This window comes from Schistocerca serialis, chromosome 5 (assembly GCF_023864345.2).
Source record: "Schistocerca serialis cubense isolate TAMUIC-IGC-003099 chromosome 5, iqSchSeri2.2, whole genome shotgun sequence".
NCBI lineage: Eukaryota > Metazoa > Arthropoda > Insecta > Orthoptera > Acrididae > Schistocerca > Schistocerca serialis.
The window spans coordinates 492512297-492533528 of NC_064642.1; the positions used below are offsets into that span (position 1 = coordinate 492512297).

General features: G+C 37.6%; 1 protein-coding gene across 1 annotated transcript in view; it reads right to left on the reverse strand.

Moving 5' to 3' along the window:
• The window catches only part of LOC126481676 (F-actin-monooxygenase Mical), a 561514-nt gene that overhangs the window by 152741 nt on the left and 387541 nt on the right, over positions 1-21232 (reverse strand). Inside the window, exons 21-23 of the mRNA XM_050105609.1 lie at positions 16989-17194; positions 12863-13104; positions 2298-2431 (exon numbers count right to left, since the gene is read on the reverse strand). Coding sequence (XP_049961566.1) covers positions 2298-2431; positions 12863-13104; positions 16989-17194 — 582 coding nt within the window. The remainder of the gene's footprint in view (positions 1-2297; positions 2432-12862; positions 13105-16988; positions 17195-21232) is intronic.

The following is a 21232-nucleotide window of genomic DNA, read 5'->3' on the forward strand; positions in this document are numbered from 1 at the left end:
GCTAAAGCAAGATATAGACTCTATAAGAATAAATATCAACCAGTGCCTAATTATAAGGGGCGTTCAAAAAGAAACGAGCTGGAGGTATAATTACAGAAACCTGTACCTGTATGTTAGAAGTATTGACCCTGGCTGTTGAGACACTTGTCCCACTGTGACACAAGACAGCAAATGGCTGTCTCATAAAATTCCCGGGGCTGCAATGTTAACCAGTTCCACACATACAGCTGGACATCGTCATCCGAGGTGGATTGGTTGCTCCTCAGAGCCTTTTTAAAGGGGACCAAAAATGGCGTAATCACAGGGAGAGAGGTCCATACTCATTTTCACTGTATGGAGGGTGGCCAAGAACCTCCCATTTGAATTTCTGCAGGAGTACCACGACTGTGTTGGCCGTATGACGCTTTGCACTGTCGTGGAGCAGAATGACCCCATGGGTGAGATTGCCTAGTTGTTTTGATTTGATTGCTTGGCAAAGGGTGGTCAAGGTTTGCAAGTAATGCTGTTGTCCCATGCTGCAGGAAGTGAATCAGAAGGGGGCTCTGAGGGGCAAATGATTCACCTCGGATGATGATGTCCAGCTGAACATGCAGAACTGATTAACACTGCGGCCCCGGGAATTTTATGAGACAGCCATTCATCACCTTGTATCACAGTGGGATAAGTGTCTCAGCAACCAGGGTCAATAGTTCTAACATACAGGTACTGGTTTCTGTAATTATACCTCTGGCTCATTTCTTTTCAAACACTCCCTTATATTTGTAATGTTCAAGAGCTGTGTGCGAAGTTTTTACAGTCTATTAATTTTCTCAATGCAGAGTACTTGCATAGGGGTAAAAATGAAATGCATTCATTTATGTGTAATAAGTAAGCAGGACAATAAATTCATTTCCATGGCTACATTACCTATAAGTGTTGCAATGTTTGTATTCCCTGTATTTATGATGTTAGCATGCATATGATGAAAGATTTACATCCATTAAGTGAATACAAGGCAAAGCAACAATCTGCAAATGAAGGACAATTTGTTCAAAAAGCATGCACTACTCTGCATCCTGTTTTCAGTGAGATTCCACAAAAATAAAAGTTTTTAGGTATTCACATCCAAGCTGAAAGCTTTACTTCTGGCACATTTCTTCTGTCATGCAAATGTATGCCACATGTTTATTTCTGCTACATATAGCTCCATGTAAACAAATCAAATGAGTGAGAGGGAAAACAGTGGACTTGTGATTCAGATAACCTGGTCTTATTCTCTGCTCTGACAATCTTGATCAACATGTTTAACAGTTTTCCATGGTCACTGCAATAGAAGTGCGAAGGTAGTGTTTTGTGCTAGGCAAAGACTCACATTTTATCAATTTTGTGTTAAAACTGCAATGATTCACTGGTGATATATCTTGTATGACTAATTACATCAATTTAACTGTGGTGAAAAGCTCATATGATATATACTTCATAATTTTATCATTGCTGGTGGCATATTTCAACAAATCATCTGGGTCATGTCAGATATGATGGTGTGGCCAATTAACTAGATGGTTCCTGTGTATTCTTCCTTAATGTCTTATTACTTTTCAAATATCCCTCATGATAGGTTAAGTTTTTGATGGTGAGTAAGGACATTGGGGGGGGGGGGGGGGGGGGACTATTATGTATGCTTTTCTGCATTAAAACCTGCTGTTAACATCAATGCATGAGCATCAGATGAAAAACTTAATGATTCATGTTAGGAAAAAAAAAAACAGGTACACTTCACAACTGCATACACACATATAAAGAAATACTGAGTACATAATTACCTTATACACATCTGATATTGCCATTTTCAAAGCAATATCTACAATCTCTCTCTTCATTACGATCCTAAATAAAGTGCATTAGTTAACTGAATCTTATTGTCTGTTGCCACTAGTGCCACCACCATCAACAATAATCACCACCAACAATCGCCACCACCACCACCACAACAACAACAGCAGCAGCAGCAGTATTAATAACTACATAACCGAAAAGGTAGTTACTATCTTCTTAAAAACAGAAAATAAACATAGGAAAGGCTATTTTGGTAATGGTAAAAGTGTTGAAATATGTGGTATGTGTGTGTTGGATATGTACAAAAATGGACACACATTACGCAAGAAAATAAATATTTTTTTCTACAAAGTTGTTGAGAAATTCACTTTCTATGTGGTATTAAAATTAGTTGTCTGACAGAAATAAATAATTTACTGCAAGTTGCATTTTTTGAGCTTCTTATTTGATTTTGATGAAAGTGACTTTTTTTCAATCTTCACCTCAGTGTTTGACCCTGAGTCTGTATCACTCTGTACTTTTGCACATTCGGGAACTTTCAAATATATTTCTTGTTTCCGTAATTCCCGTGCTTTGACATCTTCATCACCTTCTGTGGCAGTTTCAGTCTCATCATCTGTAAAACATTGAAGAATAAACTTGTTACAATTGTATAGTGTTAAAAATCCATAAACTACATATTCGTGATACACCAGTTTGCATATAAACTAGAAGAAATAAATTCATATTGTGCAATGCAAATTTAAACATCTTTTTGACTGTCATTCTTAGCTCATTTTACATTTGGTCCGTACGATTTGTATTCATACTCTCACTCATTGGAATATAGGTTAGTGTAACAAGTAGGAAGAGACTGACTGACAATTTTAACATAATTTTCAAATTCATTGAGTGTAAACATGTTGTTGTTGTTGTTGTTGTTGTTTTCAGTTCTGAGACTGGTTTGATACAGGTCTCCATGCCACTCTATCCTGTGCAAGCTTCTTGATCTCCCAGTACGTACTGCAGCCTACATCCTTTTGAATCTGTTTAGTGTATTCATCTCTTCGTCCCCCTCTATGATTTTTACCCTCCACGCTGCCCTCCAATACTAAATTGGCGATCCCTTGATGCCTCAGAACATGTCCTACCAAATGATCCCTTCTTCTAGTCAAGTTGTGCCACAAACTCCTCTTCTCCCCAATCCTATTCAGTACCTCCTCATTAGTTATGTGATCTACCCATCTAATCTTTAGCATTCTTCTGCAGCACCACATTTCGAAAGCTTCTATTCTCTTCTTGTCCTAACCATTTATCGTCCGTGATTCACTTCCATACATGGCTACACTCCATACAAATACTTTCAGAAACGACTTCCTGACACTTAAATCTATACTCGATGTTAACAAATTTCTCGTCTTCAAAAACGCTTTCCTTGCCATTACCAGTCTACATTTTATATCCTCTCTACTTCAACCATCATCAGTTATTTTGCTCCCCAAATAGCAAAACTCCTTTCCTACTTTAAGTGTCTCATTTCCTAATCTAATTCTCTCAGCATCACTCAATTCGACTTGATTAGATTATCCTCGTTTTGCTTTTGTTGATGTTCATCTTATATCCTCCTTTCAAGACACTGTCCATTCCGTTCAACTGCTCTTCCAAGTCCTTTGCTGTCTCTTACAGAATTACAATGTCGTCGGCAAACCTCAAAGTTTTTATTTCTTCTCCATGGATTTTAATGCCTACTCCGAACTTTTCTTTTGTTTCCTTTACTGCTTGCTCAATATACAGATTGAACAACATCAGGGAGAGGCTACAACCCTGTCTCACGCACTTCCCAACCACCACTTCCCTTTCATGCCCCTCGACTCTTATAACTGCCATCTGGTTTCTGTACAACTTGTAAATAGCCTTTCGCTCCCTGTATTTTACCCCTGCCACCTTTAGAATTTGAAAGAGAGTATTCCAGTCAACATTGACAAAAGCTTTCTCTAAGTCTACAAATGCTAGAAATGTAGATTTGCCTTTCCTTAATCTATTTTCTAAGATAACTCGTAAGGTCAGTATTGCCTCACGTGTTCCAACATTTCTATGGAATCCAAATTGATCTTCCCCGAGGTCGGCTTCTACCAGTTTTTCCATTCGTCTGTAAAGAATTCGCGTCAGTATTTTGCAGCTGTGACTTATTAAACTGATAGTTCGGTAATTTTCACATCTGTCAACGCCTCCTTTCTTTGGGATTGGAATTATTATATTCTTCTTGAATTCTGAGGGTATTTCACCTGTCTCATACACTTTTCTCACCAGATGCTAGAGTTTTGTCAGGACTGGCTCTCCAGAGGCTGTCAGTAGTTCTGATGGAATGTTGTCTACTCCCAGGGCGTTGTTTCGACTTAGGTTTCTCAGTGCTCTATAAACTCTTCACGCAGTATCATATCTCCCATTTCATCTTGATCTACATCCTCTTCCATTTCTACAACATTACCCTCAAGTACAATGCCCTTGTATAGATCCTCTATATACTCCTTCCACATTTCTGCTTTCCCTTCTTAGCTTAGAACTGGGCTTCCATCTGAGCTCTTGATATTCATACAAGTGGTTCTCTTTTCTCCAAAGGTCTCTTTAATTTTCCTGTAGGCAGTATCTATCTTACCCCTTGTGAGATAAGCCTCTACATCCTTACATTTGTCCTCTAGCCATGCCTGCTTAGCCATTTTGCACTTCCTGTCGATCTCATTTTTGAGACGTTTGTATTCCTTTTTGCCGCCTTCATTTACTGCATTTTTATATTTTCTTCTTTCATCTATTAAATTCAACATTTCTTCTGTCACCCAAGGATTTCTACTAGCCCTCGTCTTTTTACCTACTTGATCCTTTGCTACCTTCTCTATTTCGTCTCTCAAAGCTACCCATTCTTCTTCTACTGTATTTCTTTCCCCCATTCCTGTTAATTGTTCCCTTATGCTCTCCCTGAAACTCTGTACAACCTCTGGTTCTTTCGGTTTATCCAGGTCCCATCTCCTTAAATTCCCACCTTTTTGCAGTTTCTTCAGTTTTAATCTACAGTCCATAAGCAACAGATTGTGGTCAGAGTCCACATCTGCCCCTGGAAATGTCTTACAACTTAAAACCTGGTTCCTAAATCTCTGTCTTACCATTATATAATCTATCTGAAACCTGTCTGTATCTCCAGGCTTCTTCCATGTATACAACCTTCTTTTATGATTCTTGAACCAAGTGTTAGCTATCATTAAGTTGTGCTCTGTGCAAAATTCCACAAGGCGGCTTCCTCTTTCATTTCTTACCCCCAATCCATATTCACCTACTACGTTTCCTTCTCTTCCTTTTCCTACTATCGAATTCCAGTCACCCATGACTATTAAATTTTCGTCTCCCTTCACAATCTGAATAATTTCTTTTATTTCATCATACATTTCTTCAATTTCTTCATTATCTGCAGAGCTAGTTGGCATATAGATTTGTTCAACTGTCATAGGTGTGGGCTTTGTGTCTGTCTTGGCCACAAGAATGCGTTCGCTGTGCTGTTTGTAGTAGCTTACCCGCATTCCTATTGTTTTATTCATTATTAAACCTACTCCTGCATTACCCCTATTTGATTTTGTATTTATAACCCTGTATTCACTTGACCAAAAGTCTTGTTCCTCCTGCCACCGAACTTCACTAATTCCCATTATATCTAACTTTAAGCTATCCATTTCCCTTTTTAAGTTTTCTAACCTACCTGCCCGATTAAGGAATCTGACATTCCACGCTCCGACCCGTAGAACGCCAGTTTTCTTTCTCCTGATAACGACATCCTCCTGAGTAGTCCCTGGCCGAAGATCCAAATGGGGGACTATTTTACCTCCGGAATATTTTACCCAAGAGGACGCCACCATCATTTATCCATACAGTAAAGCCGCATGCCCTCAGGAAAAATATGGCCGTGGTTTCCCCTTGCTTTCAGCCATTCGCAGTACCAGCACAGCAAGGCCGTTTCGGTTATGTTACAAGGCCAGATCAGTCAATCATCCAGACTGTTGCCCCTGCAACTACTGAAAAGGCTGCTGCCCCTCTTCAGGAACCTTATGTTTGTCTGGCCTCTCAACAGATACCCCTCTGTTGTGGTTGCACCTACGGTACGGCTATCTGTATCGCTGAGGCACACAAGCCTCCCCACCAACGGCAAGGTCTATGGTTCATGGGGCTTGTTAACCTTTATTTCAGTTCATTTTGTTTGTCACTTGCGAGTTTCAGTCAATGTGAGTATCTACATTCCACTTACAAATTAAATATCCATAAAAATGCTCAACAAAACTCCTTGTGAACTAAATATGTTGATTAGCAATTATAATTTTAAAATATACTAGTGTGAAAAACTTAAGGATGAAAGTAACTTTCACATGAACATGGACCATACCTAGAAAGACCTGCTCTGGTATTGTAAAGCCGATAATTGTAAAAAAAAAAAAAAATATGCAACTAGACAAACTGAAATGATACTACCATTCAAAGATAATATTTACACTGAAGTCACCACAATTTATAATGGTCCCCTGGACATTACAAAAGGTGGAATATGGCTCTTAATGAGACGTGAGATCACCAAGGATGCCAATGCATGCTCTACAACATGCTCCCATGCTGGCCACAAGGTTTGTAAAGAGTTCTTGTGAGACAATGTCCCATTCCCCCACCAGTGCAGTTGACAGTTGCTGGATGTTCATTGGTGCATGTGAACATGTTGTAGAACAGCTCCAGAACGGATCCCAAACATGCTCACTGGGATTTATGTCAGGGGAACAGGCAGGTCTGTCCATTTGATGAATAACTTCTTGCTCCAAGAAGTGCTCCACTGCTCTGCTCAATGTGAGTGTTAGAACCAAATATACCTCTGAAAAGATGCACATGGGGAAACAGTACAGCGCCACAGTTACATTCCCTGGCGAGTGTATTGTGTTCAAAGATTTAGAGATCAGTACACCCATACAACATTATGCCTTCCCACACCATAACACATGGACCACCAAAACAATCAGTGCAATGACATTGTTGGGTGCATTATGTGTTCTCATCTATTTCCATATGAAGGTATGTCCAGTACTGTCTAACGTGATCATTAATTCAATGGTCCAGGTCTCATGGCATGGGGAGGCATAATGTTGCATGCGTGTACTGACCTACAAATCTAAAACACAGTGCTCTTGAAGGCCAGTGTTATTGTGACACTGTACTCTTTCCCCATGTGCATCTTTTCAGGGATGCAACCAGCCTTGACTTCATTTTTATGATTGACTATGTGTGACCACATCAAACAGTGCAGGTGGAGCAGCTCTTGGAATGAAAGGATATTTGGTGAATGGACTGGCCTGCCGTTTCCCCAACTTAAATTCCATCGAGCATGTATGGGATGCACTGGGGAGATTTGTTGCAGCACATAAACATGCACCAACGACCATCCAGCAGTTGTCACCCTCACTGGTAGAGGAATGGAATGCCCTATAACAAGAACTCTTTACCAACCATGTGGAGAGCATGGAAGCATATTACCTGCAGTAATCACACACACGTCTAAGAAACACGTCCCATCTTTTGTAATGTCCAGGGGACCATCATGAATCACAGTGACTTCATTCTAATTACTGTCTTTGAATAAAAGTATCATTTTTTTTACCTCAGTGCTTATTTATTTCTGTTACTTTCTGTACCATACTACAGCAGTACTTTCTATGTATGGGCCAAGTTTCATAGGCTTGGCACTAACACATTATGCAAAAGATATTTTTGTACTTCAGTTTTGAACACCAATATATAATGAGATTAGACCTGCTTGATATATCTTTTCAAACCTCACATAAAAATCTACAGAAAATTTTGTTTGAGTATGTCAATGTATCAATTTTAGGTGCTGACTAGTATTTGTTAACACTATGGAAAGGATACATTACTAACTCACCAAACAGAAGCGGCATAAATAACCCATTCTCTCATATAAAGGACATTTCCTCCACCAACTCACATGGATGTGAGTCCCTGTCTCTTTATCACCTTGCACCCTCCGCATCACTATCAATTCCACCTCCCTCTACAGTAACATCCCCAATGCCCATGGCCTTGTCACTATTGAACACTATGTTTCCCAACACCTGACTGACTTCCAACTATCTACAGGAATCCTTCATATGAACATAAATGATTTGACAGACAGGGTGGGCAGCAATCTGTGGTTGTTTGCTGATGATGCTGTGGTGTATGATAAGGTGTCAAAGTTGAGTGACTGTAGGAAGATAGAAAGACAACTTAGACAAAATTTCTAGTTGGTGCAATGAATGGCAGCTAGCTCAAAATGTGGAAAAATGTAAGTTAATGTGGATGAGCAGGAAGAACAAACCTGTAATGTTCAGATAGAGTATTACTAGTGTCCTGCTTGACACAGCCAAGTCATTTAAATATCTGGGCCTAACATTTCAAAGCGATATGAAGTGGAATGAACATGTGAGAACTGTGATAAGGAAGGCAAATGGTTGACTTCAGCTTACTGTGAAAATTTTAGGAAAGAGTGGGTCACGTGTAAAGGAGACTGCAAATAGGACGCTGGTGTGACCTATTCTTGAGTACTGATCAAGTGTTTGGGATCAATACCAGGTCGGATTGAAGGAAGACATTGATGCAATTCAAAGGCAGGCTGTTACTGGTAGGTTTGAAACACACGTAAGTGTTACACAGATTGTTTGAGAACTCAAATGAAGTCTCTGTAAGGAAAGTGACATTCTTTTTGAGAAACACTACTGAGAAAATTAAGAGAACTAGCATTTGAAGCCAAGTGCTGCACAATTCTATTGCTGCCAACATATACTGCGCATAAGGACCATGAAGATAAGATACGAGAAATTAGGGCTCATCCAGAGGCACACAGAGTCAGTTTTTCTTCACTCTATTTGCGAGTGGGACAGGAAAGGAAATGAATAGTATTGGTACCCTCTACCATGCCCCACATGGTGGCTTGTGGATTATCTATGTAGATATAGATAACCAGCCAGAATTCCCAAACCTTCACCTCGTTCACATTCATTGATGACATCTTCATGATCAGGACCGAGATTGAGGATATCCTATCCACATCCCTCCAGAACCTCAGTACCTTCTCCTCCATCTGCTTCACCTTGGCTTCCTCAAAGCAACAAGCTACCATCCTCAATGTTGATATCCACCTTCAGGATGGCTACATCAGTATCTCCATCCACATCAAACCTAACAACCACCAAAAATAGCTACACCAATAAATTCCACCCATTCCCTACCAAGGAGCCCTTCATACAGCCACCAGTGGAAGTTGCATGTTTAGTGACATGCAGTCCTTCTCCAAATATGTCAAGGGTCACTTCCCCCCCCCCCCCCCCCCCCCCCAACCTCTTCAGAAAAAATGTTTTATGCCTTCTCTCTCCAGCAATCTACCACCACTCACATGCCCACTGTCCTGCCACTAGAGAGTACTCCTCTCATAACTCTGTACCACCCACGCCTGCAGTGATTGAATCAAATTCTCTGTCAGTGTTTTGACTAGCTGTCATCATGCTCTGAAATGAATATCCTCCCTACCCCTCCCACAGTGGTATTTCAGCACACACCAAACCTGCCCAATACCCTTGCCTGATCCTACTCCACCCCTGTTCCCAAACCCTTGCCTCATGCCTTGTATCCCTGCAACAGACCCAGATGCAAGACTTGTCCCATACATTCAGCTACTACCACATACTTTAGAACTGTCACAATCATCTCCTACTATATCGAAAGCAGTGCCACCTGTGAAAACAGCTATGTAGTCTACCAACTAAGGGGGAACTGCTGTGCCACTTTCTACTTGGGCAAGGCATTTAATAAGCTGTTTGTCTACAACAAGCTCTGGCCAAGGGGCAGCTGGCCCACCCAGTTGCTGAACATGCCAACCAACATGATGTGCTTCACTTTTATGAATGCTCCACAGCCTGTGCCATCTAGATTCTTCTTTCCAACGCTAGATTTTCTGAATTGTGTAGGTAGGAACTCTCCCTACAGCATATCCTTTGCTCCTATGACCCCTGAGAGAATGACCACATTTATATGAGTTGTGCTTGTGGGAATGTGTGTGTGTTTCCTATTGCAGAAGAAGGACTTTGTCCAAAAGCTTTAATATTTTAGCAGTGTTTTTCATTGTGCCTTGCCTGTGAGTCAGTGCCTCCTCTATATGGCAAGTAGCAATCTATCCTTTCCATATCATTATTCCACCCTGGAGTTCCTACTGTAAGTTAAGTATTATAAACACAAACTATTTCTGTGCATGATTACCATGCAATTATTCATTATGAAAAAAAATTATTTTTATATGTTGGATGACACATTATTGCAAGAAACACAAATAAGACTTATGGAACATAAAAGTAAATCAATAACAATCTCTCATAAGAAAGATGTTTACTCTGATATACAGTACAGTGAACTAAATCAGAATGCAACCACTGCTTATTTTCATGTTCGATGATTATTTTAATTAATAATAAATGAAAAGCACCAGTTTGCTTTTGTTCTACAATATTATTTTTATTGCTAACCGGTTTTCGGCTTACAAGGCCATCTTCAGGCATTTACTGAGTATTATCACCAAAGAAGTTAAATGTTAGCAGACAACACTGGAAGAGAAGTAACTTTAGAGTGAAATAGAAACATACAGTGAGTAAAATCTTTGCAATGAAATAGTAAAATCTGAACAATACATAAATAACAATGGAGTTGACAGGAAAACCTTTAGCACAATATAAGAATAACATGCCTACATAACGGTATCTATTGATAAACAAAACTATTGAAATAAGATAAACTTAGTACTAGGCAAGGCTGCATCAAGAGGTATGAAACATGGAGAGTGATACACAACCAATTAAAAAAGAAGAGACAGTTGTCAATGTAAATACGGAATACACGAAGAACTTAAGCTATATCAATACGATAAACAGAAATTAATAAATGCAGGAAAATTGAGGTGTTTGAGGGAACCTACAGTTTGAGAGTGTGGTGGTACTGCATTTTAACATTAACTTTATAATCAAAGCAGTGGCTGTATACCAGTTTACATTAAATAAATGAGCAAAGTAAAATATGAACAGTATTTGATGAGACAACTACAAGGGGAGTTAAACATGGACAGTAATACAAGTACAAGTTAAAAGCAAACCCTTAACTATTGAAACTACAGCATATGTGGAATACAAAGACAAATTCGTGTATAACATCCCACGGTCTATTGACTTTCACACCCTCAAGTCCTTAAAACAGAAATCACAACACCAAGGTATCGTTGCCACAAAATCTGATAAAGGCAACAGCATTGTGCTTTTGAACAAATGTGATTATGTGGATAAAGTTAATGATTTTCTTAATACCACAGTCTTCCAAGTCTGTCCTAAAGACCCTACTAAATTGTTCAAAGAGGATGTTAAATATGCAATCATTTCATGCAAAAGCATATTCTCTGAATTTGAAGTAAAACTGTTAACTAATATGAACCCAATGCCTCCTAGAATGTACGGCCTTCCTAAACTGCATAAACAAGATATTCCTATTAGTCCAGTTGTATCATCATTCACTGCTCCATCTTACAAACTAGCCAGTAAACTTGATGTCCTAATTAAGAGCAAGACTAAATTTAAACCAAAGCATGGTATTTCAAACTCTGTGGACCTAGTAAACAAGTTAAAAGGTATATCTGTCTCACACAGTGATAAATTAGTATCCTTTGATGTCAGCAGTTTGTTTTCTAACATACCAGTAGTAGAATGTATAGACATTCTGACAGAGCTGATGCACAAGTCTAATGTCAATCCTGTGGAGTTGAATGACTTGAGACTGGCCACACAGACCTGCCTTGCACAGAACTATTTCCAGTTCCAAGGCACTCTTTATAAACAATTAGATGGCTTAGCTATGGGTTCCCCTCTTAGTCCACTGTTGGCTGAAATATTTATGGACCATTTTGAACAAAATTTTCTAAAAACAGAACCTTTGAGTGTAAACATCAAATACTGTTCATATTTTACTTTGCTCATTTATTTAATGTAAACTGGTATACAGCCACTGCTTTGATTATAAAGTTAATGTTAAAATGCAGTACCACCACACTCTCAAACTGTAGGTTCCCTCAAACACCTCAATTTTCCTGCATTTATTAATTTCTGTTTATCGTATTGATATAGCTTAAGTTCTTCGTGTATTCCGTATTTACATTGACAACTGTCTCTTCTTTTTTAATTGGTTGTGTATCACTCTCCATGTTTCATACCTCTTGATGCAGCCTTGCCTAGTACTAAGTTTATCTTATTTCAATAGTTTTGTTTATCAATAGATACCGTTATGTAGGCATGTTATTCTTATATTGTGCTAAAGGTTTTCCTGTCAACTCCATTGTTATTTATGTATTGTTCAGATTTTACTATTTCATTGCAAAGATTTTACTCACTGTATGTTTCTATTTCACTCTAGAGTTACTTCTCTTCCAGTGTTGTCTGCTAACATTTAACTTCTTTGGTGATAATACTCAGTAAATGTCTGAAGATGACCTTGTAAGCCGAAAACCGGTTAGCAATAAAAATAATATTGTAGAACAAAAGCAAACTGGTGCTTTTCATTTATTATTATAATGTTGTTCTACCAAGAACCGACGGAAGATTCTGTTAATATGATTATTTTAATTGTTTTTACAATACATATTAAAATAATGGAAATTTCAACTGAATAAAAAGACTACACACATTTATATCAGCAAGAAAAGGATTTGAAGCAAGTCTGCAAGAAGAGAATAATTTCATTAGCTGGTAACTGCAAATATTATTTCTTAAATTAAGAAGTTGAGTTTTATGCTATTTAGAGGATTGAAGTCTCCTACCACTTTACAAGTTAAGGTTTTATATTTTTTCCCCTCACTACAAACATATAATTGTATGCATTTGTTCTGTGGAAATGTGTACTGTTTCTTCTTAAAGCAAACTTGTCTGCATTGACAAAGATTTTAATTTTTATGTAATGATAAACATACCATCACTTTCAGATTCCTTTCCACTCATATCTCCATCAGTATCTCCATCATTCAAACTTGTGCTTTCATCTTCTCCATTGCCCTGTGCTACCTGTTTGGAAATACTGCCATTTTGGACTTCTGCAGGAGTATTTCTTGAGTATCGTCGTGTCCAGTCTTCAGCTAATTTACGTGTCTCATCAGCTGTAAATGGCTGATCAACAGCTTCCTCAAAGACCTCATTGTCTTCGTCACCAGAATCACTAGAATAATCACACTTTAATCAGTCATATAAAAACTTAACAGCATTAAAAAACCAGAAACTGGAAAAGAAAAAGCACTTATCGGAGCCAAATGTAGATTGTATCACCAAAAATAAACAACAAATTCTATCAGAACTTTGTCACATGCACAAATGGGATATACTGTGCATCCAGGAAACACACAGAAAAGAATGGAAAATAAGACCAGAAATAGAGGAAATGGAATTAGCTATAAAAACCAACATCCTAAATATGGCAGTGCTGTCTTCACAAAACCTGAGATAGCTACAACATTGATCAACGAAACTACCAACAGCAACATAGAACTACTGAATGTTAAATGTGGCATCTTTACTGTAACATCAGTATACAAGCCTGCCACAGATAAGCTCTGCCGATCTTACCACCAAACTTCAATAACCGGAAAAATCCAGTTCATTTTAGCAGACTTCAATTGCCATAGAACATCGTGGAGCTTCAGAGATACAGAAGAAAATGGATATATACTAGAGCAGTGGGCAGAAATAAATAATTTACCCCTTCTTCATGACACCAGGCTACCATACTCTTTCAACAATTAGATCTGGAGCCGTGAATCTGTCCCCAGTAATTGTTTTGTTAACACAAATTTGAAAGATTCAGGCTTAAAAATTGTACACGTGCTTCTTCCTACAATACATTAGCTTATCAGAATTCCAAGCTGTTCTGAGAGCAACAAAAACATCATTCCACAGAAGGTTTTACCTTAAAGAAAGTGAATGGACAGCATACACTAAGAAACTGGATGCAGAAATAAAAATTTTTTCCCAGTCCCAGAAAATTACAAAAACATCTTAGAGACACTTCAAATGACTTCTAGGATATACACAGCATTTAATATCAGGCTTTTCAAATGAATCAAAGAACATCGTGGGGAAATACAAAGCACTTTCTGAACAGGACCCTTTGATGAAGAGGTTGTCCATTGCAAAGAAACACTAATGGAAATGATTTGTGAGTGAAGACAACCAAAATAGGTTGAAACTCTGGAAAGAATCAATATGACCCACATCAGCAATGTGGTCTGGAACTTAACTGTGACCCTAGGATAGTCAAGCACCTCTCTACAGTAACACCCAGTCAAATTGTCCATCAACTCTTACTAAACAGAAAATCCAAGAACTGTCAGAAAATAAAAATTATCAGAATCCAGAGCCAAGATCCAAACGTGTTCAAAACATTATTCACTGTCAATGCTACATGTGTGGAACAGATTGAATATCTTGGTCCTAGTGCCAAACAAGGGATTCTGCAACTCTTTAACCAATGTCAAGAAATGCGCAAGATGTGGAGGAAATCAAAGATCATAGCACTGTTGATGCCTGGTAAAGAAGCAGGCCAAGTGAAGAATTACCATCCAACAGTGCTACTATGCCATCCGTATAACCTATATGAATGAATGATTTTAAACTGCACAGCAAATATTACAGACTGAGAGGTCATTCCCTAACAGGATGGATTCAAACCAAAAAACCTTGTGCTTGTCAAATCCTGTCCCTTACAGAACACAGAGAGGAAAGATCTCCGTTAGTTCAAATGACACTGTCAACCATAGTATGCTCATGGGGAAAAAAACACTCTACAACACATTTAAGAACCATCAGCTCACAAAATTTATTGAACCTTTATTGTTATTGTACTTCTATTACGAAACAGACAGTTTTATATAACATTGGAGGGTAGGAAAAGCTGATGGAGTCAACAAAAGAACTGTCTCACTCGGGGAGTATTGTGGTCCCTCTTTTACCTAACTTACACACAAATGCTCAACCAATGCCAGACCATGGTGCCCATTATGCCAATGATGATGCTATATGCCCACAAGAAAAGAGCTTTGTGAAAGTAGAAATGAAACTGGAAAACTCATTTAATATCATGTCCGAGTATCCAAACTCCTCAAAGTCAAAAGTTAGCACTTTCTACTGTCACCCAAAATGGGCACAGAGAAAGCAGAACATCACCTCGAAAGGCATCAACCTGGAACACAGACACAAACAAACATACCTGGGTGGCTTGCTGGACAGATCACCGACATACAAGTATCATTGCCAGAAGACCTGGCAAAAAGATGCTGCAAGGATCATCATCTGGAGGAAACTAATTAATAGTAAATGGGGAGCCAGACCAACCGTGTTAAGAACAACTGTCCAAGTGCTTTGTTTTCCTATGGCAGAATATGTATGCCCTGTTTGGGCCAGATAGCTTGTACAAGCTAAAAAAGTATATACAAACCTAATGGACATATGCAGGCTAGAAACAGGATGCATGAAACCCACACCAATTGGGAAGTAATATAAAGTGACTGGTTTCACGGATCCTGAATTAAGAAGAATTGCCCATGAGCATACAGAAATATTTAAACAAACGTTTGATGAGTGCGACCTCCTACATGGTGCTTCATGTGGACCTAGCAGACTTAAATCCTGCAGGAGACTGCTCAGTACCCAACTAAATGAGCCCTCAAAGCACTACCCCGTCTCACAAGAGATGCCCAGAGGCAATACATCAAACTGGAAGATTTGGAGAAGATTGAATTACATCAGAACAGGTGTAGTGACAGTCAAAACAAATTTAATTATGTGGGAGAAATTTTCCAGACCTAAAAATATTAATAAATATACTGAAAGTACATACAGCATGAGAAAGTAGGAAATGCTAAGGTATGTAATATAGGTACATGATCAACAATACAATTATGAAATTCTTAAGGATGAGCTATAAGAATTTTTAAGATTATTTCATTGCAAGTTATAAACTTGAAAGTCTGTCTCAAACCAAATCTACACATATGTGGGGTTGAGGAAGAGGAGGGACAAAGAATGGAACTGATACGTGAGGACGATGAAAAAGAAACAAAGCACATCATTAAACTTCATATGAAAAAAGTAGAAGAAATGAAATGAAAGGAAAGGAAATGAAAATAAAGAAAGGGAAGAAATGCTCCTGGGTCAAAGTGCACATCGTCCACTGTTTTTCAAAAATTTAAATCTGTAACAACATAAATTCATTCTTTGAAACAGAAAGGAATGTACATGGACATGATAAATTTCAACTGCGGGCAGCAATTACTCCACCAGTATTTCAATTATATCATTCAAAATTTTTCCATTACTAATACAAACAGCATAAATCAGTCTGTAGCTAGATGACTGCCTGCATCGCTGATATCTAACAGCACATGAAACGGTTGTTCTATAACATTAATGATGCCAGATTTAAATGTGTGTCAGTCACAAATTATTTTCCAGTAGATGACGACGACGATGACGGTGTAATCTGACAGACTATCATAGCAGTCTTCTTACTAGATCCAAAGATAATCTGTAAGAAACTTCAGTCAATTTTTGTCAACTGCTCCATTAACTACAAAATTTAAGAAATAAATATGTATTTATCTCTGAATGAAGTTCAGTGCTGCCTGCTCTGATCATCTCTATCCTTGTACCATATGCCTCGCTGTTTGTACATAAATGATTTTTCTTTCCATCCCCCCCCCCCCTCCCCCTCCCGTCACCTCTCTGTTTTTCCATACTTAATATTTCCATTTGCAACTTGCTATTAATCTCATGTTTCTTCCTCATCTCTGATCTATCAATTTCGAAATGCTCTTTATCAGTATTACTCTGAACTGTACATCTTAATCACTAAATCAACAGTCATTTGTACTTATGCACAGCTTTGGGTACCCCCATTCCCACCTCCCTCTCTTTCTTGTTAGTACATGCTGGAAATACAATGAAGAGCTTAAGGCTATTAGCAAAAAATTCTCTCTTTCCCTGTCTAGCTCAAGCTAACAGTAATTATAAATAGGACACAGAATTAAGTTTCAACAAGATCAGTAGTACCTTAAATCGGAAACAGAATCACTAGAGCCTTCTGCAGCTGATGTTCCAAAATTACGATCAGTCCATTCATCTTCATCCATTTCCCCTGGCAATTCTTCAACATCAGAAGTCACAAGATTTTCAAATTCTATTCGTTCAGGGGTTGTCCTTTGATCGACTGCATCAATACTGTGCAGTTTACTCTTCTCTGGTGTTGCTTCTGGTGCCTAAGGGAAAAAGGTTTGTGTTGTGAAGCAAAACCACGATGAAGGCATAGAGTGAAAAATTCATGATTTATTCAGAAACACAAATCACTCAGTCACTCACTCCTCCTTTGCAGGTATGATGAGCAATGAACAGAGCACCCAGAGCTGGGATGAAAGTTGTTTGCTTTTTAATTACACTATTATTTCATAGTTTTGGAAAACACTGCACATTTTATTATCCCACTCTTTGAATGTTCACTTCTTTCTGGTATGCTCTACTCATTACATCAAAATCTTCTAAGGTCATTGGGGCTTAGGTACTGATTAACCATATTTATAATGTAAGTATGCTGCAGAATATTATTAACGCAACACAGGTCAGTGAATGACACAGTGTTCATATTCTATTACAAAGGGAGGCCTTGCAGTTTATTTCCCTTGTAACTAACATTACTACTTCAGCTTGCTTGTTTTAAAGAGAAAGAAAATTTTTGACTAATTCTTACCTACTACATCACACATAGTTAGCTTGTTAGTTACTCTTCAAGGCACTTCATGATAACGTGGAATTTGTCAGTTTCACAAAAAAATCTACTTTTACAAGAATTAAACATTTTGGGTACATGCCATTAATTTACACTTAATGCATAAAAAAATGCAGAAATATTTCAGCTTAATAGCAGACATGAAAAAGTTTTTTTTTTCTCTCCCCTCCAGTTGGCACATTATTCAGTTTCAGGAAAATGATCATTTATAAAGCAGAAACAATTCTCACAATGAAACAATTTCAATTTACCTTTGAAAAAAATTATGCTTCAAATGCTGCATATTAATTAAGAAAGTGAGAAGATACTGCATGTTATCATAATCCATTCATTTTTACCTGGACAGTTTAATTTATTAATGAATCCAATTTGTGACAAGAAATAACGTATTGCAAAACCTGGTGCCAAAAGCCTTTAGTATTAATAAACAGACACCTAAAATGATTGTGAGAGGATAAGAAATAATTTTTGTAAATATTTATGTAATTACTACTGCACGCACAAGGAGCAAGACATCTTAGAATACTATTGGCAATGGCCACATTTAACAGCAATCGACAAGATAATAGCTACTAGTGGTTTATCACAAAATGGAAAATGTCAATGTGAAAATTGTATGCACAGATTGTTTATTACCGATCCAGCACACACTATACCTGAAATTTTCAATTTTTCTTGGTAAGTTCAGTATGTATGAAATATTTATGGTCCCTTAATTCTATAGAATGACATTATCTTTCTGGCAGACTGATTATTCTAACTTTATTTCTACTACATTTCATAAAGACTTAATTTCAATGACAGTAGTATCAGTTCCTGAAGTCAATGAACTTTTGTATATAGTTATTAAATGTAACTGCTTCAGAAAATTATTGTCAGCTCCATACTTATTCTGTTAACTCAGCATAACTTTTCCAGGATATTGGTTTTACAGTCCAACACAACATTGTCAACAAACATTTAATGACCCTGCACCTGTGCTAGTTCGATCCACTTGGTTTCATTAACTGCTTTGTCACAGTCAGATCACAATTTCATAAATTAACTTTTTTTTTACCTTTTCTTCTGCCACAATTATACAATTTATTAAAGGAAATGAGAAATGGAATATAATTTCTAGAATTATAAAAATGAGAGAGTTTGCAGTGTTTATCTGAAGTAAGACACAAAACTTTTCAACTAATGAACTAAATGTATGAGAAAAGCAACAAAGTTGCAGATGAATCTTCCAGAAGATGCCATAACTAGTGTTAAAGAATGTAAGTACAGAAACATTTACTGAAACAAATTATAGTGTAAGGGAAGTTTTTGTTGGAGAAAATACCACTTAGTCACCCTTTTCCTTTTTAATCCCTACTTACTCCTATTTAAACCTCTAGTTGTTTTAGTTTCTTTCGTGTCTTTCATCTCTTTCGCCAGGTGAGAGAATCTTTGGTTTTGAAAGCTAGCAGTTTTGGAGTTTGTGTGTCTGTTGCTGCTGCTGCTGTCTGAAATTTCACTTTGTCAGTAATCTTCCTGGTAGGTAATTTACAGTGACGTTCATATTGTATATAACATCACACAAAAGCAACATAGTGAACTGTATTCAAATTAACTGAAATTTCAATCTGAAGAAATTGTCTTCAAAATGCATTATAGCAAATAAAGTATTGAAGAGTGATTTGATGCAGTTCTATTGGAATGCTGTACACCGACACAGGCTTACCTATCACATAATCCAGGAGTGGATAACTAACTAAACACACCAATTTATACACAAAACTGCAAAATCCAATTACAGTTGGAGAGTTAAAGCATTGTACAATAAAGGCTTTCATGGGTAGATGTCTCATCTCCTGGTAAATTTTCCCAGTTGTGTGGTCGAGCTCCACGAAAGTTCTTTGGTCTCAATGTTTCATCAACAGCTGATGACAGCAAGAAACAGAACCACACGCACCTCTGAAGATGCCCAGCACAGTTCTGAATGAAATGTTAGGAATGAAAAAGTTTCATGGAACATGACCATACAACCCAGAAGATTGACTAGCAACTAAATTATAGCATTCTGAAACATTCTGTATACCTCTTACATTAGGATCATGAACAAATTTAATTAATTACAGCATGTGTGGCACACTATCATTCTTCATGCCAGCGTGCATAGTATATATCACATTTTAATTTGCAGAAGGATATTTCGTTTTTCACATAAAATGTTAAGATACTGGTTCTATCCACCTTCACATAGAAAAACTGGGGACAAGTAACACACTGAAACAGTAGCAGCACAGTACTTATGAACTCTCAAATACTTCCATTCCTGAAATTATGTTGGAACTAATAATCAAACAAGGAAACAGAGGAGGTAACCTACATGAAAAGGGAATGAAATACAAGATTAATGTGCAGTACACAACTGCCATTAAATGGCAACAACATACCTGATGTAGGCTCTCAGTAAGAGCAGCTGAAATGCTGGATATATTTTATAATGATGTGTAACCTGAAACGCAAGACAACTTCAGACTAATTTATGTGCAATCTCTTCCTAACAAATCTGCACCATTCTGTTTGCTCAAAATTAGTTGAAAAAAAAAATTCTTTTTTCTGCCTAAAGCCCAAACTCTGGTCTCAATGTCTTTATAATTTTTGTTCATCTTGACATGCAAATGTACACCGTGTACAACCATTATGGTGTGGTGGAACATATTTTTCCTCCTCCTTTACCAACAAAATCTAGTGTTCACTTTTTATCATTTGTAAGTGTAGTCTGTATGGAATATGCACGTTATCTATTCTTGTTCCCCAAAACAGGACACAAGGAGGCAAAACATTCAAGCACTCCAAGTGCATACTAGGAGTTCTTAAACATCTAAAGCAAAAGAATGTGTGTGCCAAAATTTTGTCCAGGTTATATTTTTTAACAGAAAACATTCTTAAGAACGAGGATTTAGTGACATTTAATCATGCGTGCACACAGACAAATACATATTTGTGATAGTTTATTATATGTAATAAAGTTATTGAAATAAGCCTGACAAATATAACGGTGTTTACACTAAATTCAGCTCTTAATCTTCCAAGTCATAAAGTTACCTATTTTGCACAGATCACGAGGTTTTTTTTAATAGATTGGAAGATGTAATAAGCAGCAATAAAAATGAGACAGAAGGGGGCAGGTCATGTAGGGAGATGAATGGACCGCAGCTACAGAACCAAAGTACTCTGTCGGATTGTAAGAGATAAGGGAAGACCAAGTAGACAACAATCTAAGGGATGGTGAATAAATGACATTATAACAACCATGGATGCACATGGCTGAAGGCTATAACACACTGTTAATCACCCCAAGCAGAAGATTCAGCTAATTAAAAAAATCTACACAATTTGCACATTTATTTACATGTACACGCCATCTTTCGAATTAACTAACAGAGGAAAGAATCTGGAGCAATAGATGCTGCATCAACAATCCACATGATCACGAAGTGTTGTGTTGTGCGCAGATGGTCGTTGATAAAGTGTGGTTTGGAAG